Genomic DNA, 24422 nt, shown 5'->3' with positions numbered 1-24422 from the left:
ACCTAGATCCAATCTCGTCTCCCGAAGTCACTTTTTTTTTTTTTTTAAAGATGAATCATAGCATTAAAGTTTGTTTTTAATCCAAAGCCACCTGTTTTCAATTTTGAGCAGCCCAGAGACCTGCCAGCTTTCTTATGCCTCGGAGTCACGTGGTCTGACAAAGCTTTCGGTTCCCTCCCCTCACCGCCCCTTCCTTGAGCCTTAAAAATCACATTTAAGTCGCTCCCCCGTCTGAGCCGTGATGCTCACGACGGTGATTGGGGTTAAACCCAAATTCAAGAACTCCTAACCGTGTTATCTCCGGCGGTCCGTGCCTTGAAATGTAGTATCCACAAACAGTCCCGCCTCCAAGGTACTTGTTTGTGTCTCCTGCTTTGGAGCTCATGGTTGAAGGTTGAAGAATAAAAAAATCCTCCCTCTAGTGGTGCAAGCTAGAACATTCTCTTTCTCTGCAAAGATCGAGAGCGTACACACCGGGGACGCTCTGGAGCCATCTCACAGGACTGAAATTCCATCGCCTCGTGGAATTCCTCCCACCACCAACAGGCGCCCGCAGCGCGCCCCTCGGCCGCGCCAAGAGCCGCCTGCTGGGGCTCGCGAGCGCCCCCGTCAGCCCGGAGCCGCACTTGACCGCCTCCCGCGGGGCCCGCGCGCCGCGACCGCGGTTTTCCGTATTGATTGATGGGTGGTTGTTTCATCACTTCGGTATTTCAGGGGAAGAAACAGCCTGGCTTTTCTGAAACCCGGAGCTCCATCCAACTTCTCCCTTTCTTCCCTACTTTACATCTTCGAAGGCTGTGTGGAAGAGGCTCGGGGCAGGTTTGGGACTGGTCCACCTTTTCCTCAGTGTTACTGGATCTTTTCCTTTCCTTTTTGGCTACCCTAGTGGACCGAAGATATCATCAGTCAGATCTTAACACTGAATGAGACCCCACTCAGGCTGGGAGGCGGTTGCCTCCACCAGTGAATTTTTAACCAGAATTTGCGGAACTCAGGTCCAGTGGGCACATCTAGCACCATGATCTAGGAGGCCATGGACAACAGCGACAGCGACGTGCAGTGGGAACGCGGCTCCCAGGACGCTCCCTGGTCTACCTCATCCTGGCCAACGCAGGTGAGGCATGCACAGCAGGGAGCGACTGCCATACCTTCTCCCCTCTCCAACTCAGTTCTGCCTTGGTTGGTGGGTCTCAGCACAGCTCAGATAGGAAGGAAATCTTAACTCCAGATGATCTGAGCAGCCACAGCCTTTTAGCAGGGTGGGATTTATTCCCAAGGGAGCCACAATTCCTTATTAACATGTGAGCTACAAGCTTTCTCTGAAAAGAACAGGTGAATCAGTTTTTTCATATAGAAGAGGAGCTCCTGAGGAAGTCTTTCAATAGAATAGTACAGAAAATAGTTTTATATAATGTGGCCAGGTTGGTAACCCAGGACTCTAGCAACATAAGCTTTCTTAAATAAGAGAACAAGATTAACTAATCCTGAAGTGCCTAGCAGGCAGAACAGTGTCTCTTTACTGTCTTTGGTCTCTGTCATATGAGGCAAACAGGAATGGAGCATAGTGAATATTTTTCTTGCTTACTCCTTACACCACCAATGACAGCCACTGGGAAGCAAAAAAATACTGTACAATTGCACTAAAACCCTTAATCCACTTCGGGTAAAAGGAGTCCACTTCCTGTACCAAATGCTTCCCTCCAATGAAGCAGGTCAACGAGATAGAGTAGTTCTCCATGACTGCTGGACAGAAGTTCCTTATTGGGAACAGCTAAACAAGGCCACTGTTAAGATCATCTTGACCTTCCTACCCATGTGCATACCAGGGATAGGGGACCCTTCTGTTCAGGTGACAGCCTTGACAAGCAATGGAACAATCAAAATCATAGCAGTAGGAAGGAGGAAGGAAAGGGGTCTGGTTCATTGGTCCATAAGAATAGACCAATTTTTGCTGGACTTTTGCTGAGATGAAATGTGGTGAACCGGTAGTTGATGTCCTTGGTCAGTGTACATGGATTTAAATAACCAGTGATAAGGGGTGGAAAGGCTTCTTCTAATTCATTTTAAGAAAATGTATTTTGAGTACATATTGAATCTGACATCATTGTCAACTTACTTTCAGACCAATCAATTGAGCTGAAGAAAGACAAAAAATAAAATTCTGGTATACATTTAATCTATTTAAAAAAATTTGACAGGAAACGTAAAATTTCAGATGTTTTTTATTCAAAGGTTCTCAAAAGAAATAAAACAGAAAAAGCTAACAATCTGATCAAATGTACAGTTCAAAAATGTCTTTTGGCGTTTAACAACAAGTCCTAGGAAACAAAACTACAGAGTTATCTTGAACCGGACAAATAAGTTACCACTGGCAAGTTTGTGGCACTAGTAAAACAAAAATAAAAAATTAACTCTCTTGATCATATAGATATCTCTATGAAAATCTTTTTTTTTCAATCTGTACAAAAGGTCTTTCTTCATAAATTAATTTTTTATAATTTAATGGCTGTCTACTATGTGATGTTTAACTGGTTTCTTTTTTATGTACAGAGGTTATGTTTCCCAAATCTTACCCAGACGAGTATGGCACTTAGTTCAGACATTTCTAGCAGCAGATTTTCCCTCCCCTCTAACTGAGCTATCAAATTTCTGTCTTAACTAATGCAAAAATATCAAGTAGTGAGCAACCCAGGTTTATAAATGTACTAGGTACAGGGAGGGTGCTGCGTTCAGTCTGGACTTTGACAAAGCAGTAATATTCCAGGGAGCATAGAACCAATAATACCACAACTTTAAAAAAGGAAACAAAAACAAAAACAAAAACACATTTCTCTTATGACTATGTAATTTTCACTAGATCTACACTTCTCAGAGCAGCAAGGACTTTTGAAACTATGAAATGTCACTGACATCTATAATCAAATACAAGCATAAAATTTAAGAACTAAAAAATACTCGAAAGAAGTAACTGCTTAGCCCTAGCTCCTGAGCTAGGAGGATTTGGTCTGTGGAAACAGGGAGGGCCAGCAACCTGTCCCAGCACAAAAGAAAATAGACTCTGAGGTAGATAACTGATCATACACAGTTGACCAGACAAGTACACAGTTTTGGAAGACAACTTAATTTACCATTGCTTTTAAAACGTATGCAATTGTCTTAATAAAAGAGCTTTAATAACAGTGGATTATCTTATATGTACTAAAAGTAGAAATAACTGTGTATTTATGAATCAGGAATTTCATAGTTTCAAAATTGGTTTTTCTTTACACTTAACACTTGTAGTGATGATGTAAAGTGTGGCACTGCTTGGATCCAAATCTTCCTTCATGCTTTTTTGTTTGTGTGTGTCCATACATCAATTAAAATTATAAAACCTAAATGCAAAGGTACAAAAAAGGCACATTCTCCTAACCGCAAACTGGTCCGGCAAAAATAAAGAGCACAGAAGATGTGATGCTGAGACAAGTTGGAGCTACTGGTTACTGGCTCTTCGGTCTTTGGTGAAGTTACCTTTAAAAGTGCCAAGTCATTTTTATTTTTTAAAATTTACCTAATAGAGAGAGAGAGAGAGAAAGGAAGAGAGAGAGAGAGAAAGAGAGCTAGTAGCCAATCATTTTGCTTCTATTCACATCTCAGCTTATGTTTGAAGATAAATCCTTACTTTCAGCTTTTGCCATTTAGTTGCAATAGCAACATTAAAAAAAAATTCGGTTTGCCAGATCTCAGGCATAATTCTCACTCTAAAGCACTATCATTAGTATAAAGGAAGGACAAAACATTCAGTGACTCCCCTCCCCCGCCCCCACCCCCATTCCCAATGCTACCTACACTAAATCTAGAACATCAAGTTAGGTTTTTTTTTCCTGAAAAAAGGCAAAAAAGACTTTACATTGCATCATACAGCAGATATCCTAAATCAGTCAAACTATCAGAGGAAACTGTTGGCATACAGCCTTACAAACAATTTACCCTATTAAAAGTTCCCCAGTCAGAAAATGTGTTTCACACAAAACATTTTTCCCTTCTTGCATTTCACTACCTTACACATTATGTGAAAAATCATTAAAAACACCTACTACATATTTTAAAAAGCCAAAATTTCAGCAACTTTTATTGACTACCTTTTAAAAGCCCTATGCTGCTGTTTTACAAGGCATAATAGACCAGCTCATTTGGTCAAAGCATTCTACATCATTAGTTTGAACTAACTTTTACTGAAACAGCTACAGCATCAAAAGATTTAAGGCAAATTGGAATTCATAGAAAAGGATAAGACACTTTATACTACATTGAAAGGAAACGGAGAGCTAAGGAAAGAGACACTGACAGCAACACTGAATACAGCAACACTCGCACTGCAAGCACAGAACACCGTGGGTGAAGTCAGACTAGTTCAACTTCAGTAAGCCCATCTCATACAGCTTAAAAAAACACAAATTAAAACACAAAATGAAAGAAACCACAAAAATCTGGTCATGCACTTGGGTAAGTCTTCATGGTCTTTGTGCATACCCAGAAAATTGAAGTTTTCTTTTTTCTCTCTTTTTTTTTTTGCATCATAACATTTGATAAAAATCTTTTGTTTTGTTTTTGTGTTTTTTTTTGTTTTTTTTGTTTTTGTTTTTTTTTTACTAAAATAAACCTGTTCGGGGGAACAGCTACTAGATGAATTTAAGGGTTTTATGCACCTTATAGAACTTATAGCAAAAATAGTTTTAGTTGATTTCATTATAAATAACGTTTTCAAGAACCTGTGCAAAACTGTCAATAATTTCCTAAAGCACAATTGATCAGAAAAATCCATGATTGTTCAGCCTTCACACCCTTCTTCATGTAAGAACACCTTTCTGTACATCTGGAAGAAGAAGAGAAAAGACAATTGATTTTGTAGAGCTTGTATAATATACCACGGAGCTGTTCAACCTTTTATTTTAAAGATATGTGTTTGAAAAGGCCATGCTCAATACCGGTGGGAATACTTGTAGACTAATACAAGCAAATTCTAGAAATGAGGGTCATTTTCTATGCTCAAGTCTGCTTTTCCAATCTAGACCTGTTAAGTACTTTCTTCTCAAAGTTAACCAGAGCCAACTGCATGTAAGTCTCTGAAGATTAAGGGTAACCTTATGAAATCAACAGTATATATTGTGGCCAGGGCAACCCAGAACCTAGGATATCTTAAGCCCCAAATGGTTATTTTACAGCAATCTGTCTGGTAAAATAAAAAGTTCTGAGACTTGTGGATGAAGGGAGAGCTGAAAGAACAACCTCTTAATCTAAGGGTACTAACAAACTCAGAGGCAAGATATTGCTAATCTTATAATGATAGATTAAGCAACATTGTATACTATACTTTCTTCAGTTTGTAAGTTATTAAAGCAATATAATATAGTATATATCCAATAGAACAATTTTGGTACCTGATATTTTTTGATGTGGTACAGATTTTGGGGGGTCAAGAGTAAATATATATTTGACTTCAATATAAGGCTTTCTTGAGACAATTATTAACCTGAAAAGCCACAAAAATCACTGATTTTAATATTTTAATATCATTGATTTCCTTGGCCATGATTAAAGCAGGGTGACAAAGCCAGTTTGGGTAACAAATCTGAGTTACTCTATACCATTTTTGTAAAAGGACCATAGAATTTCCTTGATTTAAATCAAGTAGTATGGAGACCTTTCCCACATACCTCACAGTTACTTATTGGGTTGAAAGGTATATGGAGAATGATCATTAGATGTCTCTACAGCCACCTGCTGCTGACCACTTGCCTCCTACAACAAAGTAGAACAGATGAGTCATATTAGCAATGAAGTCCAACTTGGCTACCTAGGTCTGACTGGGCACAACAGCATCTACCTTAAAACAAGGACTCTTGAAAGTCAATTCCCTAAGCAGTTGAAATGTGTGGAAGACCCCAAAACCTTCCCATCCTAACTTTCATAACTTGTCTATCCTTATTAGGCGAAATTTATCAAACAAACCTCCTATCCTAAACCCTTGAGGCCAGATGAGACTTGGAATTCAGAACTTCCCACCATCAGAATCTGAAATATGTTATGCATATGCTGCATATCATATACTATCATACTGGGGTCTGTGGCAGCATCTCATAAGCACATTAATTGTTTCAAATTGAAAGGCCTGAATATTCACAGTGAATGGGATTTTGTTTTACATTGTTAGGCCAGGTTTTTCACTAAAGGAGTTACAAAGAGAATTTTTATTTTCAGAATTTTTTGGATTTCAAAATTGCAGATAAGGGATTGAGGATTCTGGCATCTGTGGTTGTCAAACAACTGCACAAATTTAAATCAATCAGAAGCCAATACAAAACCAGAAAGAAATACAGAACAACAATTATAGTCCTATGGCCCTTCCTGGAACTGGGACAGGGCTGACGAATTTACTTGGTCTTTAATGGTTACTCTGTAGGAAAAATGCTCTGCTTTCTGTCCATACATCAAACTCATCATTCATAACAAGAAAGTTTTTTAGCTATTCTAACAGCCTCTATAAAAATAGATACGGTTTGTTCTTCATCCCCATTATTTTAATTTGAATTAATTTTTGTAATTATTGATACAGTATTCAGTACAAAGATTGAAAATTTCAGATTTTCTAAATTTGCCTGTACGAACCATTTTACAGGAGATAAGCTAAAGCTAGAGCCTTGAAGAGGTATGAAATGTGCTCTAAGCTTGGAAGATACTTCTGTGAGTCTTGGGGGTATGGCCATAATACACAGGCAGAGAATAATTATGTGTCATAGTTGAAAATAATATTTTAGATATATTCTCCACTTATTTCTTTATCCAAGTGACTTCTGTTTGGGTTTTGAGCTTTATTTGATTTACTCATTTCCAACATTACTAATTGCCAAAATGACCACTGGATGGTCTGTACCAACCTCAACAGGAACCGCCGTTGTTTGCACATGCGTGTACTGTGGCAAATAGGCTCCTTGCATAGCTGACGTTGCAGGCATGTACTGAAAAGAAGAATGAGGTCAGACTGGTAATGACAAGGCATGCCAAATCCTGTGTACTTGGGGAATTTTGAGATGGGCTATGAAGTATCTGGAAATCTCAAAGAAGAAATTTAAACAGGTGACCTCAAAACTTAGTGTACCTAACTATGCTATATGGAAGGCAAAGTGAATGTTTTCTATTTTTTCAATGTGTCAAACTAAAAATTCCACTTTTTGCTGAATTTCCCAACAAAAAAGCACATTAAGAAGATTATTAGGGTTTTTTATCCTCAATAATTTGGTACTACTAATGTGTTATTTTAGAAGATCTCTCCTTATTAGAGTTTGTATCTGGCTATAGTATTGCTTCTAGAAATGGGAGACCTGAGAGTAAATGACTTATTGGGTCTTTAACAGATCACTGCAGAATAGGAAATGGAGCCTTGCTTTCCTGATGCTGACAGTCATTCTTTCTCAAAGGCAGGAGAGCTTTCTAGGCAATCTCATTGGTCATGTGTTGCTTAGCATTTAAAAGAAGCTGCTCCTGGTTTTGAGCATAAGAGGAGAAAATCCACTAACTCTGTCAAGCCACCATACACATGGGCTGAATTAAAATATTTTGACCATTTAAGTGCTAGGCAAATCAGTGCTGGATGCTTGTCTGTTACCAGCTAATTGCAATACACAACCAAGAATCCTTGACTTTGGGGAAATGAGCCAATAAGATTGTGATTCTGTGCTCCCAAATTCCATAAAAGAAGAAATAAGTAGGTGAAGAAGAATTCCCTGCCTTTAACACAGGGTAGGTCTGCCAGAGTGTCATGAATGACACTGGTTCTAAGGGCCTGATGTGGTCATGTGTGGTGAGGCTGCAATAGTTTGGTAAAGGACAGGTACCAAGAAGAAAGATTTTCAATGCACCAATCAAGAAATATCTGAGTATTTACTATGTGGAACGCAATGTGGAGGTAAGAGGAGCTCAGGCATACTCTTTATCATCATAGGGCCTGAAATTTGATAAGGAAAATACAGCTGTATTAATTTACTCTTCTCTGTTCGCCTAGACACATGGTATTTGCCACCTACTGTTCCGGTGCTGCCTAGTGACAGATGACTCATCTGTTGGGCCAGAGGGCTGATCATAGATGTGGGCTGTAGTGACATGGTGTGCTCCATCGAGGGAGTTAACACGGCACCCTGGAGGGGTCGGACACAAGAGCAACGTCAGACAAACTGAAGGAGAGAGTTCAGATTCTGTAATTAGCTTTTGTAAAAGAAATATTTTAGTTTGTTGAGGAATGTGAAACAAAAACAACCATGCTCTCAAACTCCCAAATGGCAGCATAAACAATTTCCTAAGTATCTTCTTCTAGATTGCTTTTCCTGAGACTTTTGGAAGAGGATTAGGGGAAATTATATCTTGGCACTCACCTCACAGAAATTCCTGTATTAAACTATCTCTCCCTCTACCTTCACTTTACTTGACTGCAAAGGAAGCTGGGCCAACAGGAGGGGCTACAATCAGAAACCCAAACTAAAATTTTTGGTTGGCTTATAAAATGGATTCTACAAATGCTTTATTAAAAATTTAAACAAAGCAAATAGCTGGGATCTAATATAACCAGAAAAATATACTATACTGAATATTATAAATCTAGTGTTTTGTTTAAAAACATTCTGTTGAGATAATCAGCTGTTCAAGATTAGGCCGTTAGGATCAAGATGACATTCTTCAGCAATCCACCAGTGTTTTTTTAGAATGTTAAGGTGCATTTTGGTGCCAGAGGAGGCTCTGATTCAGATAGGATTAATAATTCAATTTCAGAATTTTAAATTTTATTTGAAAAATTCTTAGTCATTAAAAATCAAATGAAATATAGTTAAGAAAATGAAAAGAGGGGAAAAAATAATCACCCTATAGCCTAGCCCTCTAATACGACCACCTGTAGATTGCTTTTCCTGAGACTTTCATAAAAGCGTTAGGGAAAATTATTTCTTGGCACTCACCTCACAGATATCCCTGTAATAAACATCTCTCCTTTTACCTTCACTTTACGTAACAGTGGCTGTATTAGAGATGTACTAACTGAGGATACCAATGCCTAGATTTTATCATCTGCCTAGTTTTATATAGTTGCATGAGTATATAAACAATTACAGATCCTGGGGTTTTGCTTTGAACTTAAGGTTCTATTAGAAACATTTACCTAACTTACCACATAACCTTCATAATAATCATTTTTTTAAAAAATTATTTTTAATAAACCAAAATTTAATTAACTCTTTTTCTATTTCTAGACTTTTGAATTGTCCCTAATTTTTTTTCCACATAATATTCTTATGGACTATACCATTCCTCTGACTTTGCCCAATCACCTGAGAATGGCAATTATTTCAAAACATCCTACAAATACTAAAGTATATTTTTGGTTATCACTGTACCTGATCTATCCCTTAAATAGGCTATCATTTATTGATATTTAGATACAAAGTCAAGGACAGAGGTAGGTGTACAAATGCTTTATTTCGAGCTGCAGGTGTGCGGAAAGGAAAGTGAATCCTCAAATCAAAACCTTCTGAACACATTCCTAATGGTTCTGCAAAGATTTTAAACTGAGATATTGCAGTCTTTCTAGGAAAAAAAAAAAGAAGAAAAAGAAAGACGAAAGATATATATGTGTGCCAGAGATATTTCCTGTCAATACATTTCATAAAAGCATCTTTTTTCTTTTTAATGTGCATAATCAAAAAGCATATGGTAATGTGGAAATGACTCAAATGCCCAGAATGCTCAAAGAGTTTCCTCCTTGTTTTTTTCATTCCTCTGTACCATTTGTAGTATTTAAAATTATTAGGAAATCCCCAAATAAGAAATAGGCTGATATCCAGCATGCCAAAAGAGGGGAGCATAAAATACCAGGGGCTGGTATGTGTGAATTAGCAGATGTATAAAAACAGACATGTAGTGTTGTGGACGTGTGCATGTGGGTGTATGTATATATACACACAGACACATACTCCTACATACAAATATACTTACACATTCATACACATCTTCCCAGTGTTTTTCTACTGTGCTATCACTTAAGCATGCTTTATCTACTTCTTAAAAGTCATCTCGGCAACTTCCTGTTCAGAACTTGCTGCTCCTGTTTCCATATACACAGTCTTACAGCACACGGTGGTGTTCTCTTTGGGCATCCTGTGAAAAACTCCTATCTCATCTTAATGCAAAGAACAGTGTATTTTTCCCTAATCAACTGATCTGTTTTTATCTTATAAATACTGTGAACTGTGCTGCTTCTCTGGATTCCCATTTTGCACTGGTTACTAGAAAACGTAGGGCCAAATGCACAGCCCTCAAGCACGCAGGCCTGTTTGTGACTTTGTTCTCAACCCTCAAATTTTCAACTTTCTAAACCCCTTTTTAGATTAATACAACAAACTAGATTTCATGCATCTTTGAAAAGACACATTAAATACATGATATATTAAGCTGAATAAAACTTAAATCACTCAATTTAAAAAAAATGTAACCATAAGCACAACAAATGCTCCTGTGACTGAAGAGAGCACATCTGTTGATCACCAAAGAAGATGTTACTACTTAAGAATTTATAATTTCCCTGGAAAGAGTAAGTAACAGGGATGGAAATTCTTTAGCTCTATTTTAAACATTTTATGTTGGCATTAAGCATAATAAAAAAAAAAAGGGAGAGTCATTTTATCCCTAGTACTGTTAAAGATTTAGTCACTCAATTGAATGATTTCCTACAGAACTGGTGTGGGTAAGAAAATGGTACCCTGCCTCAATTATGTTCTAGTTAAATTCTTACAGATTACAAATTTTGCTTAATATCTACCAATTTGCTTTATGACAAGGGTGAGTGGAAGTTTTACAATGAACTTTACATTCTCATATTCCATGCTTAAAATTTCTCAAATCCTATATACCATCTTTGGCAAATGGTTTTAACCCAGAAGATACACATAAACAGCCTACTTGCAAAACCATAAAGCCAGAAAGGTGAGAGACTTACGGGGTGCTGTAGAATATACGGCTGAGGTTGCATCCAGGAAGGACTTTGCACCTAGAAAAAGGAGGCGTTTGAAAGAAATATTGATTTCCATTGAAATGCTTACCTATTTCTCTAGAATTCTTTTTAATCATGTTAAAGATCTACAGAAGGAAAATAAGGAAACAATACTACCAATGATTAAAAAGATTAAGGCAGAGTGTTTGGCGAACTGGTCACACTGAATGGGATGAAATGATTATTTAGAACCAATTTCCATTTGCCCACTCAAGAAATATTAACCAAATATTAGGCAACTAAAGAGAAAAAAGATGAATAAGACATGGGCCCCATCCTCAAGTAATTTACTTTAAACAAGGGAGATAAACACATAACTCAAAGAGTGAAAAGTGTTACAATCAAGGTGTGAACTGGATGCTTTAGAACTACAGATGTATGAGGATTGATTCCAGCACATCTTATTAGAAATGAATCCTTAAAATATGTGCTAATTTATTAAGAATAACCAAATTCAATCCCTTTTTTGATACCCAGGATAAGAAGTTTGAGAAATCTTGTCTGATTGTCGACAATTTATACATAGTTAGTGTGGAAAATAAAAATCCAAAATTCAGATTTAGGAAATTAAAGTTCAGTAACTAGATCTTGACATCTATGGTCAAAAGGGCATCCACTCAGTAGACTCTGGATTGAGAAAGTAAGATGCAAGAGTCCGGTTCTGTGGCAGCACAGAGAGCACGTGCAGTCTGCCACTCAAGAGAAAAACTTAGTCCAGATGCCCAGAGGTTTCCAGAGGTTATAATATTTTAATATACATTTCAGTTTCTAATTCTTATCATTAAAACCCTCTAATATCTTATTCCCTATTGTTAAATTCAGAGGTTCTATAGAGAGGATATGGGGAAGAGTCATGGGGGAAGAATGTATTGTGATTTACCTTGATAGCAGAGCCCCGATACTTGTTTTCTCTGGTTTCCTTTGCCACCTAAGGCAGACCAAAGTTAAGTGCTTCTGCCTTGTTAACATTTCAGTTATCTGGACTGCAGCCTTTCCCCATTGGGGTATTAGTGGTTTCTTGCAGATGTCAATTTCTCAAATCCAACTGCATAAGCATATGGTGGTTTAGTGGAGAGAGGCCTACTCCACCAGGAGTGCAGGGCCCTCACTGGAGAAATCACAGGGAGGTGAGCAGCTCCTTGCAGAGCCTGATGTGGGCTGGATGCCCCCACGCTTTTTGTATGCGTCAGTGGCCTTAATAACAGTTTATAGCATCACAGGGTTAGGGAGCTATGACAGCTAATCCAAGTTTCCTTCTTAAGCAGCAAATCAGCTGCTGTCAATTTCTATTCCTCAATTTTCCCTAGTTATAAAATGGGAATAATAATCTATGTCCTATAAATTCCTTGCCATTGGTAAGGAACATCTTTTGGGTTATGGCTCCCTTTGAAAACCTGATGAAAGACTTTCTTTTCCTAAATAACTGTGCACATACAAGCAACATTTTGGAAATAATTTAACGAGATCACAAACCACTTAAAGACCACTAGTGACCCTATGAGGCCACTGGATTTATAGGGTTAAGAATCAAAATCTCAGAGGCTATGGTACTGAGTGTCAGGCAAATGGAATGAACTTCCACATTACCTTAGGGAAGTACAGAATGCCAAGGAGAGGAAATGAGGGGACCTGGTATGTTGTTTCCAGTTAAGTCATGTCAAATATATTACTGACACTGACCTCCTAATTTCTGATTCTATGAAATGATGCTGTAGCCGAAACGTATACTGCTTTTACAGAAAGAGGGAGATGTTTCAATTTGCCTAAGAATATGCTTACTTGTTCCTATTTTTAGGGATAGACACAAATGACAGATAGTATATGAAAGAAGACTACTGTTTCAATATCTGACACAGGAAATGTTTATTAGGGAAAAATGCACTGGAGGAGATCCCATGAGTCTTATGAAAGTAAGGAAAAGGAAGAACTAATTCTTAAGTACACTGTTAAAGAGGCATTAGATGTGTCAATTCTATGCCCAACAGATTCAAGCACCAGGACAGCTAATATAATGCAGACAGTAAAAAAGAAAAGAATAACTAGTAACAAATTAGGGAAAAGAGGAAAAAAGAACCTAAAAGCTGAGGGAGGCTGTGAATACTACTTTAAGACTTCAGTTATAATTTTTAGATTAGTCTCTGAAATCAGAGGATAGAAAATTTGTTCCCTTGTGGAGTGGATTTCAAGAATCTAAATTATGCATTTAATCACTTCTTTCATTATTTAAAGTCGCTTATATATCTTTAGACAGAACCAACTTTATATAGCTTACGTTGCCCAACTGATTATAAAAACTATAATGAAATATACTTTTATTATCAGTCAGCTAATCCTGCATATTAATGATGATATAATCATGGCTAGCATTTACTGATTGCTAATGATGTGCCAGGTACTGTGCTAAGGTCTTTATATAGATAATCTCGTTTAATTTTTGTAACAAGCTTATGAGATAGAGACTATTATTATCCCCATTTTACAGATGAGGAAACTGAGGCTTACCAAGTTAAATAACACAGCTATTGGATTAGACATGTAGTCCCCTAACCCCCAGAAATCCAGGACTACAACATCTAATTCAAAGAATACGTTAGTCACACAGGATCACAACAGTCAACAAAAGAGAACTATACTTCCCTATGTCTGTAATTGAACCCCATTAGAAAGTTCATGTCTGGGCCAAGGCAATATCCCCATTAGAGGCACTCTCAAACACAAGAGGAGGAATGTATATATACCGCTGGGTGTGAGGAGAGAGGAGCTAACCCTGCAATAAACCCAAATCAGTCTTATGACAAGGGGCTTACTGGGATTTTGTTTCCAAGTTGGGATTTATTTTAAGGTAAAGCCGCCTCATAAAATAACCTAAACAGGGAGTGACCTCTTCTATTGGCTTCAAAGTTTCACTGCATTATTTAAAATTATCTAGTAGACATACATCTTTGTTTATTAGCATGTTTATGTGCTCTTTGTCAGTTCCTCCTGACCAATGAACAAAGTCAAGAGTGTGCCCCCCTCCCCTACTCCATATGTTTTCTAATGGCAACTGTAAGTATTCAATTTCTGGGACACATGTCCAAAAGAAGGGCCCACTGGAGAGAAAGGAGTTGGTTCATCCTATTTCCAAAATGCTGTGATTCCAAGGGCTGATAATTGAAAATCACTTTCCTTGCTTTATATTCTGCTATACATAAAAGTAAATCACCATGTCAAATACAACTGCAGCGTATTCTAAATTGGGTATCCAAGTTGCATGGTATTTGACTCACATTTCATTATAAATGTACAAAATTTTAAGGCATAAAAATGTAGCAGAGATTCATAGTCTGCAAGATGCCATACTGTTGGTGAATCCTGAGGGTACAAACCTGGTAGGCAGATACAGGAGATGCAATATAGGGTGTAATAGAAGTTTGAGTGATCATTCGATTTGTAGCAATACTGTATGGTGAAGGATAAAATCTAGAACAAACACAAAAGGCTTTATTAAAAAACCCTTTAAAATAGAATAATTCCTGGAAAAAAAAGTCTGATATTTTCCACCTGCACATTTTCCCTCAAGCCATTATGGATTTATCTTAATGACATACCCATTCTGAATAGCAGCTGTAGTTGGGTCATAAGTAAGTGTCATTCCAGCCTGTAAGAAAGAGAAAGAAATATAAACATTCATTTAGAAAAGAACAATTTAAAAATTCCACTTCTTAGAGTCATGGCAACATAAAGCAGTGATAATTTAATAGCATTTTATAAAATTGGGATTTTATGCTAGTCAAACCTAATTATAAACTCAATATTAGAATTAAGCTCTAGATCTGCACTGTCCTATACGGTAGCCATTAGCCACAAGTAGCTATTTAAATTTAAATTTAAAATTCAGACCTTCCAGCATAGTAGCGTACATTTCAATTGATCGATAGTCACATGGGACTGGTGACTATTTTTGACAGTACAGATTCTAGAACATTTCTACTGGATAGTGCTTCTCTAGGCATTCTCAACTTATATATTATTTTTAAAAATAACAATGCATTGAAAATAAATATAGGGTATGGAGGTACAACATTTTTTATTAAGGAATTGAGGGTTATTTTGAAAGAAACTATTCAAAAGAATTAAGGAAAAACCTCAAAGGCAATATATTGTTTATTAGTTTAATAACATTATTTATAAGATTTTCTAATTGTGAATGTTGATCCTTCTAAGAAACCATGGCATAAAAAAGATAACAAAACACTGTGCTTGTGTATTTCTTTTAGTGATTTAAAATGCTTTTTTAAAACTTTCCATGTAGCTATCTAGTCAACACAGTTGTTTCCACCATGTACCTGTCTATCTGGAGAATCAATACTCCTTTAGCAACATATATATTGGAAAGAGTTTAATTTGACATCACTTGGATTATAAAGTGCCAGCTGGAAGGTTTAATCCTGGCACCACTTTCAGAAGTATGGCAGCCAAGCCAAGAACCCTTCTGTGTAACCATTCATATAAGCTTTCATGATTAGACACCCACGCTAAAGGTTCAAGAAAGGACTTACAAGTCTCACCTCTCCTTCTCTATGCCATGGTCTTCCATTAGGGATGTATTTATTTGGGTTCTGTCTCTTCTTCTGTCCTCCGTCTGCAAACTTACACAACAAAGGTTCTGTAGGTGCTGAATAAACAGGGAAAAATAAAATGAAACCAAAATTATATGTCATGCAGGTGACAAAAATATAATTGAATTTCTTTTCTAATAGCAGTGCTAGTGCTATAAGGGAATTGACAAATGCTTTAAGGTGAAAGATAACTTAGACATTTATAAAATTATTCACTGAAAAATACAATACAAAATAGTAGCTATTATTTCCAAAACAGAGTGCAATAAAAACATTTAGAGAGCTATTCTGAGGAAGGAAAGGAATCTTTGATTCATTTTTGTTCTGTTTAAAGTATAGATATCTCACTGTTCATTCTGGGCCCTTTCTGATTCTACTACTATACAGCAGCCAATGTAAATAGGACTGAACCATCCCACCTCCCTCACTTAAAAAATGCTCCTGTAGCTTCCCATTATACTTTGTCTGGGAAGCCTTCACCATACCCACATCCCCATCCCTCCGACAGAAAGAAAGTCCCTGCTTATGCCTTTCATACCACCTTGCATCTTATTCAGAGCATTTACAATGACTTGCAAGTGTGATTATCTGTTGGTGTCTGTTTTGTCCACTAGAGTGTAAGCCGCACGGTGGCAGTGACGATGTTTGTTTCCTACACCACCGTACACCCAGTGCCTAAGTGTCTGGCAAGTTGGAGGTACTTATTACATCACGGTTGAACCAATGGGTGAATGTAAATAGGTCTAAATTATTTATGTTTGGGATACAGTGTTAAATTGAGCTATTGTGATAAAAGCTAAAAAAATACCTGCCCACCCTACTTATAGTTTTTTTCTGCACATCTAATCATCATACTTGGTGCTGCTTTACTAAATATCTACTCTACAAAATGATCCAAAGAGCCCAAGAAACAACACAGAAAAACAAAACTATATGTATATTATATATATTACATGTACATATATATATCCACCACACATTTTTAAAAAAAGATGGCATAAGCCACCCATCCATGACACTTTTTTTTTACTATAATGGAAATAGCAGTGTATTCCTTAATATTGTACATTTTTCTGAATGTTTCTAGTTAATGTAATAAAGGCAATCACACCTTCCTGTCTGGTTCCTACATTCTGTCCTTTGTCTACTAGAGAACCATGATTACTACTTTCAAGTTCTGTTTCAAAGTTAAATAACCATGAAAAGAAAAATATTACTTGTGGAAAATTTACTCCTTCATCCTTTGCCTCTTATTATCCTAATTCATCTCTTATTTTATATCACTATTACCCACCCACTAATGACAGGTTTGTAGCAATAGTGCCTCTCAACACTTCTCTGCCAAAAAGCCAAAACAGAACAAAAAACCCAACTGCAATTCCTTCTCAGTGAGCAGTCTAGGCGGTTATTTGGCACTCCTCTCTCCTCGCCCTGGTGTGAACCACTCTGGAGAGATGGGTTGGAATGTGAACTCTTCCAAATGGCAACTGTACTATGGGGTACAAGGAGGCAAGAGCCAAAATGTTAGGTGTCCGCTGAGAATATCCACGAGGCACAGTCCTATTGTGCACAAAGAGGCCTCTGTTAACCTTGTGACTCTGACACCCCCTTGCTTTTCCTGGACAAAAAAAACTACCATTTGAAGCAAAATGGGTGGTGGAAGATGGCCTGGGGTGGAGTCCTAGACTAGGTGAATTACATAATCTTTGTCTTTTCAAACAAAGGTAGTGACTTAAAAATGTCTACCTTTACCAACAATCACAGATGCAATATAAAGCAAGAGAAAAGGGACATAGTGAAGCAAGAGAGATTTCTCATGACTGATGAAGCTTTTAATTCTTCAACTGGGTCATTTAAGGGCAGATGGACACTTGGGCCTACAGCCCAGAGAATACAGCATCCAAGTAGAAGAAAGGGATAAAGGCCAGCCTCTCCCATTGGAATAAGAACTTATTTTACACTTGGAATTTCCCCAAGTTACTAGTCACCCTTGCCTTCACAGGCAACCAAAATAAATGCTGCTTAAACTTCCAACTGAAACTCATTTCCTGGCGCTGTCCGTAAGCATACATGTGTGCACGTCTGGGAGGGGCTGTGGGTTCTGTCTACTGGGGCAGTGGGGCCTCAGCTTGACTTCTGAGGGCAGATGAAGAACCCAGAGAAGCAAGATCTCACTCTCCACAGACCTAGAAATGTCTTTCTCCAAAGATATTTGAGGTTAATAGGGCTTTGCCTCTACATAAACCTGTAGGGTGAGAGTGGGTATAAACTCTTAGCACTAGCACCATGTAGGTCTTCACTGCAAGGAGACAATTTTTATCTAAAGGATTTATAAAGATTAGCTCCTGGACTGGAATTTAATCTTCTTAAAGAGCGCTTACTTGGCTCAGCACATGACACAAACCATTTTCCCCCATTAAGCGTCATCTCCAGGCTGGACTCATTTGGGAAGTTCTCTAAAGATTGCCCAAACACAAGTATGGAATGAAAATGGTTAAGCAGCAAGACCCTGGCAAGTGGAAGAAGCCCAACATTTGCCAAGAGGCCAACTGTCCCTATCTGTGGATAAGGGGATTCCAACACATTTTCATTCATCTATTCCTTGCCCTGTCAAAGAAAAAGAAATCCCAGGTGATGACAGAGACTGCCAAAAACGTATAATGATGAGGTAAAGAGCAAGCGAGCAATGACATGTTTGTAAATTTATCATTTGAAAAGGAACAAATGGCACAGGATGTAGCTTAATTTTTCAAAAACTAATTATACTTAACGCATGATTCTTCCCTTTTAAAAGCAAAAACAGTAAGTAGTTAAAAGTCTGTATACTGGCAGGTGTCCCATGTATCTTAGGAAGTTTCTTATTTTAAAGAATTGTAGCCAGGAGAAAATGGTACATTTTTAGGTAGTTGCAGGTTACTCGTTTCAAAGGAGTTAAGTGCCCTAGTGTTCCATGTGTCACAACATAAAATTTTTTTTTTTAAATTTTTTTATTTTTTATTGACTTTGTAATAATATTACATTAAAAATATATATGTGAGGTCCCATTCAACCCCACCCCCCCCTTCTCCCCCCCCCAACAACACTCGTTCCCATCATCATGACACATCCATTGGATTTGGTAAGTACATCTTTGGGCACCTCTGCACCTCATATACATTGGTTCACATCATGGCCCATACTCTCCTCTATTCCATCAAGTGGGCCCTGTGAGGATTTACAATGTCCGGTGATTACCTCTGAAGCACCATCCAGGGCAGCTCCATGTCCCGAAGACGCCTCCACCTCTCATCTCTTCCTGCCTTTCCCCATACCCTTTGTCCATTATGTCCACTTTTCCCAATCCAATGCCACCTCTTCTATGTGGACATTGGATTGGTTGTGTCCATTGCACCTCTATGTCAAGAGGAGGGTCAGATTCCACCTGGATGCTGGATGCAATCCTCCCATTTTCAGTTGTAATCACTCTAGGCTCCATGGTGTGGTGGTTGTCCTTCTTCAACTCCATCTTAGCTGAGTGTGGTAAGTCCAATAAATCAGATTGTAGGTGCTGGAGTCTGTTGAGGCTCAGGATCTGGCTATCACATTGTCAGTCCAGAGATTCAAATCCCCTAAATATATCTTAAACCCCAACATTAACTGCACCTCCAGCACATTAGCATGAAAGTCTTATGAAGGGAGATCCCATCTGAGTCCAGATTCATCACACATAAACACCATTTCCAAAGAGGGGCCATCTGCCCTGGTAGTTAACCCCATCGGCCATGACCATAACTCCCATGGGTCTCTTTAGCCCTCAAAGGAACCAATATCTGGGGGTTGTATCTGCTTTATCTGTCTCTCTGACTCTGCTCAGTTGTGCATGAGGGCAAACCTTCTGCCAGCCTCCAGACTCTTTTTTAGAAACTCGTAGCCATATAAACTCATTTCTCCTTTCCATTTCCCCCTTACTTTAGGTCAAACAGCATTTTAAAGTCATGGTATTTTATGTAGACATGGATATTCTGCTGATCCGCATTGAACCTTCCGTATAAGGTCATTTTCCAGTTGCATCTTCAGTTGGTAGTTGATAGTGGTCCCTCGTTGCCAGGGAGGCTCATCCCCGGGTGTCATGTCCCGCGCTGGGGGGAAGGCATTGCATTTACATGCTGAGTCTGGCTTCGAGACTGGCCACATTTGAGTAACATGAAGGCTGACAGAAGGAAATTCCCAGGCACAAAGTTGCTCTAGGCCTTGTTCTTATTTTGGGTTTATCAGCTCACAAGCATAGTCATTAGCATCTGGGGCTCACTGTTGAACCCTCACTCCCTCCCGGTCCCCACCACTGTACCTGGGAGACTGTCGCTGCTCCCCTAGGGACCACGACAGAGCACCACTGGCCAGGAACCCAGTACCCCCCCTACTGTGGTTTTTAATTGTTGCCACTATGAGTATATCCAAACATTACCATGCACCCTGGACATATGTTCTGTACAGCTCCCTGTCAGTCATATATCACCTGTCATTGGTATCCCATACCAGTATCCCTCCATTGCCATTGTTGAAACACTCTGTGATCCAGAACTCCCCGAAATTTGAAGCCCAATATAATGTCATGGTCCCTTACTAGGGAATGGCATATAGCGATGAGTTTAAAGGATAGATAAAGAACTTAGATAAAGAATGTTGACTTGAAAAAATTCCACATCCTATTTTTTTCTTCCCCCCCCCCCCCAATTATTCAGCTTTTCTTCACAGGAGTCCTAGACCACAGCAATGTATATATATAATATACAGCACTCCCACACATCCACCAGAAAACCTTTTCCCTTCCACAGTGATACTCTTACGCCCTATTCATATCATATTTACTTAAAGTGATGTACAGAGTCTGAGACATTAGCTTTCTAACAAGGTGATATCTGTGCTTACATTATGGTGCATACTTTAGGATACACAGTTCTTTACATTTTTAGTTATCCCATGTTTTACATTATGGTTTACATTATCAGTCTGTCATTTCCTATATGTTACGGTGTAATATTACATGTTTTATATCCATCTTTGTGTACTCTCAAGAAACTCCTCTCTTACCCCCCATTTACTTTGGTTCCACACATTTAACGTCCATTTTCCCTTCCACCTTGGTGCCCTCAGTGATAGCCAACCTCCGTTTCCTGAGGAGCCACTTCCAGAGATAGATGGAATAGTGTTCAGGGCCTAACTTGCTCAACTGCCCCAATGCCCTGGGAGCCACCCTTTCTCTCGAGGGATACAGTTCCCTCTATTGGATGGCATTAGTCCTCCCCAGGATGTGGGTCCACCCCCACTCTCACTACTTGGGTTTCTACCCCATGGTGTCACCCACTCTGGCAGAATGAGCATTTAGACATTCCCCAGGAGCCCGTCCTGCATCAGACCCTCCCCTCCGAGCATTCTAAACAGGTAACCCTCTTTATTATATTTTGATATGATTTTCTCGGCATTTTACTCTCCACCAACACCTGACCCTCTCCTGGTTCGTATGCTACCCCTCCCTCCCCCCACTTTTGGGCAACGTTACCCATCCGTCCCTCCCCAGCCACCCTCAAACCCGCAAAGCCCCAAGCAAAGGCAACCCCTTGCCCCCCTTTTATCTCTTCTTTGTGTTCATACTTACCACCATCTCGTCTTAAATTCCACCCCTGCAGACATCGGCTCATATCCTTCCTCCACCCTCCGATTTCCTGCAAGCCTATCGTTCAGTCTCTTGCTATCTAGGGCAGCTTGTTTATTTCATATCATTGAGGTCATGTAGTATTTGTCCTTCAATGTCTGGGTTGCTTCACTCAACATAAGGTTCTCAAGATTCATCCATGTTATCACATGTGTTTGTAGTGTGTTTGTTCTTACAGCCGAGTAGTATTCCATTGTGTGTATATACCACATTTTATTGATCCACTCATCTGTTGATGGGCATTTGGGTTGATTCCAACTTTTGGCAATAGTGAACAATGCTGCTATGAACATTGGTGTACATATATTGGTTTGTGTTCTTGTTTTCAGTTCTGCTGGGTATATTCCCAGCAGTGGTATTGCTGGGTCATATGGCAAATCTATGGCTAGTTTTTTGAGAAACCGCCATACTGTTCTCCAGAATGGTTGGATCCTTCTGCATTCCCACCAGCAGTGGATGAGTGTTCCCCTTCCTTCACATCCTCTCCAGCACTTGTATTCTTCTGTTTTTTTCATAGCTGCCAATCTTATGGGTGTAAGATGGTATCTCATTGTGGTTTTGATTTGCATTTCCCTGATAGCTAGAGATTTGGAACATTTTTTCATGTGCTTTCTTGCCATTTGTATTTCTTCTTCGGAGAAGTGTCTGTTTAAGTCTTTTTCCCATTTTTTAAATGGGTTGTTTATCTTTTTATTTTCAAGATATAGGAGTTCTTTATATATGCAAGTTATAAGTTTCTTATCAGTTATATGATTGCCAAATATTTTCTCCCACTGTGTGGGCTCCCTTTTTATTTTCTTGACAAACTCCTTTGAGGTGCAGAAGGCTTTAATTTTGAGGAAGTCCCATTTATCTATTAGTTCTTTTGCTGCTCGTGCTTTTGGTGAGAAATTCATAAATCCATTACCTATTACAAGGTCCTGTAGATGTTTCCCTACACTGCTTTCTAAGGTTTTTATGGTCTTGGCTCTTATATTTAGGTCTTTGATCCATCTTGAGTTAATCTTTGTATAAGGTGTGAGATGGTAATCCTCTTTCATTCTTCTACATATGGCTATCCAGTTCTCCAGACACCATTTGTTGAATAGGCCACTCTCTCCCAGTTGAGAGGGTTTGGTGGCTTTATCGAATATTATGTGGTTGTATATGTGAGGTTCTATATCAGAGCTTTCAATTCGATTCCATTGGTCTATATGTCTCTCCTTATGCCAATACCATGCTGTTTTCACCACCGTAGCTTTATAGTATGTTTTGAAGTCAGGTAGTGTGATTCCTCCAATTTCGTTTTTCTTTTTCAGTACACAACATAAAATTTAAACAGTTTCTTTTGTCTATTATAAAATCTCTTTGGCCTATTTATAAGTCAAAAAAATTTAATGAGTGCCTGCCATGTGCCAGGTACAGTGTAAAGACGTTGGGATACAGTGATAGATAAAATAGGTCCTTGCCATCATGGGATTGGCAATCAAATGGGGATGAGAGTGTACCCGATCTTCTGAAAACCCATTGTGGGATGGAACAGTGTTTTAAGAGATGCTTGTTTTTAATAAAAATGCCACCCAGAAAGAAAAATACTTCTGATGCAGAAAGAGCTGTATTTCGTTTTACAACTGCTGCTCCCTGTACTTGGGTAACCTTAAGACAATCTGCTATTCCTTTAAGTTCCTGATATCTACTACAAGACAACATACCAGGTACTCCAGGAAAGAAAATTATATAAAGGTATTTTTAAGAACTTTCTAGGTATTTCAGGTGACAAAGGACCTCGTTTACTGTAACAGACGCGTATGTGACCTTTTCATGATGCTGAAATGATTTTTGGAGAGAAAAACAAACAAAACACCCAGATCTGTGTTGTGGCGCTTAATTTTTCAGTGTGGCTGAGCCTGTTACAAAACGAGAGATCCTCATGTGATTGGCATCTCCCATATTTTATGCCAAACCAGCGGGGAATCCCTCATTTGCTTTTGGGGCTCCAGGTTGAAGAATCAGGAGTCTATGTGATGTTAGCTTGTTCTAGAGATTGGCCACTTCAAATGGCCTCTGTAAACTGTTTTATAAAAGGGAGAGATTGAGGAGGACTGGCGTGTAGAAAAGAAGTGTCCTGCATACTAGTAGTATGACTATGAGCAATAGGTAAATTTGGATATATTAACTTAAAAAGACTAGAGTGTAACAGTCAACCCATAGCTTCTACATGGTCACTTTTCTAGATTAGCAACTCCTAGCTTCTTGTGCAAAACAACTGCAAAGAGTTCTTTGTGATTTAAGATATATTCCTGTACTAAAAAGTTAGGTAAAAATAGTATGAAATTACACATAATCAACTGATTTTGCTAAATATGCAGAGCACTGTAGACTAAATCTTCCCTTAATTAATCACGAATCTTAGGGTTTGTAAAGGCACACCCCAGATGTCTTGTGAAATGTCTCAGGTCAGATTCTCTTCCTTATTACTCAAGACAGAAAAGGTATTTTCTTCTTAATTGGAACCAACAAGAAAACGTGTCTCCTCCAAAGGTCTGGCTGACCTTGAGCATTTGTTAAAAGTTCTGGGCAAAAGCACAAATGCAAACACTGATCTAATATATTTTGGAACCTCTTAAGAGTCATCTAAGGTAATTACATTACTAGATTCTCCAAAGTGTCCTTAATGGGGCTCTGAGAATGGTGTGATCTTTTACAAATGCCCAATTTTCTGGCACCACTGACAATCCCTCCTAAGAGACTATCAGCTATCTGGTGATGCCCTTGATGCTTACTGCACGTCCCTACCGAGTGTTTTCCTTACCCGTCTTCTGAAGTTCAAATTCTACAGCAACTTAGGCTCAAATGTCTTTCCTTGGTATTCATACTAAAAATAACCTCTGAAATGCCTGCTTAGACTAACCACTGTAGCCCTCCCGATTCGATCTCCTGGAAACCCTCCTTGATAATCTAATCCAGTTTCTCAATGGACCTTTCCCTGGCTGGGTTCGAAATAAGGTCTTCTCCAGGTTTTTTCCAGTCAGAGAGTGACAACAATAACAGCTGGAAAAACTGTTACTTCCAAACTCCC

General features: G+C 38.6%; 1 protein-coding gene across 14 annotated transcripts in view; it reads right to left on the bottom strand.

Moving 5' to 3' along the window:
• Positions 1-2204: 2204 nt before the first annotated feature.
• RBMS1 (RNA binding motif single stranded interacting protein 1) overlaps positions 2205-24422 on the bottom strand; it is a 225903-nt gene continuing 203685 nt past the window's right edge. For 5 of the 14 annotated variants that reach the window (XM_058300786.2, XM_058300787.2, XM_058300797.2 and 2 more), the window contains exons 7-15: positions 15613-15728; positions 14662-14711; positions 14440-14533; positions 11952-11999; positions 11018-11068; positions 8064-8174; positions 6918-6998; positions 5697-5781; positions 4502-4855 (exon numbers count right to left, since the gene is read on the bottom strand). In XM_058300786.2, the coding sequence (XP_058156769.1) occupies positions 5704-5781; positions 6918-6998; positions 8064-8174; positions 11018-11068; positions 11952-11999; positions 14440-14533; positions 14662-14711; positions 15613-15728 (629 nt within the window). In that variant the 3' untranslated portion in view covers positions 4502-4855; positions 5697-5703. Of the gene's footprint in view, positions 4856-5696; positions 5782-6917; positions 6999-8063; positions 8175-11017; positions 11069-11951; positions 12000-14439; positions 14534-14661; positions 14712-15612; positions 15729-24422 lie in introns of all 14 variants that reach the window. The other 9 variants (XM_058300789.2, XM_058300792.2, XM_058300791.2 and 6 more) reach the window with 7 other exon arrangements.

The sequence above is a fragment of the Dasypus novemcinctus genome, chromosome 7, assembly GCF_030445035.2.
Source record: "Dasypus novemcinctus isolate mDasNov1 chromosome 7, mDasNov1.1.hap2, whole genome shotgun sequence".
NCBI lineage: Eukaryota > Metazoa > Chordata > Mammalia > Cingulata > Dasypodidae > Dasypus > Dasypus novemcinctus.
Note: the sequence above shows the minus strand (reverse complement) of the source record. Positions and strands in the feature narration are given on the sequence as shown.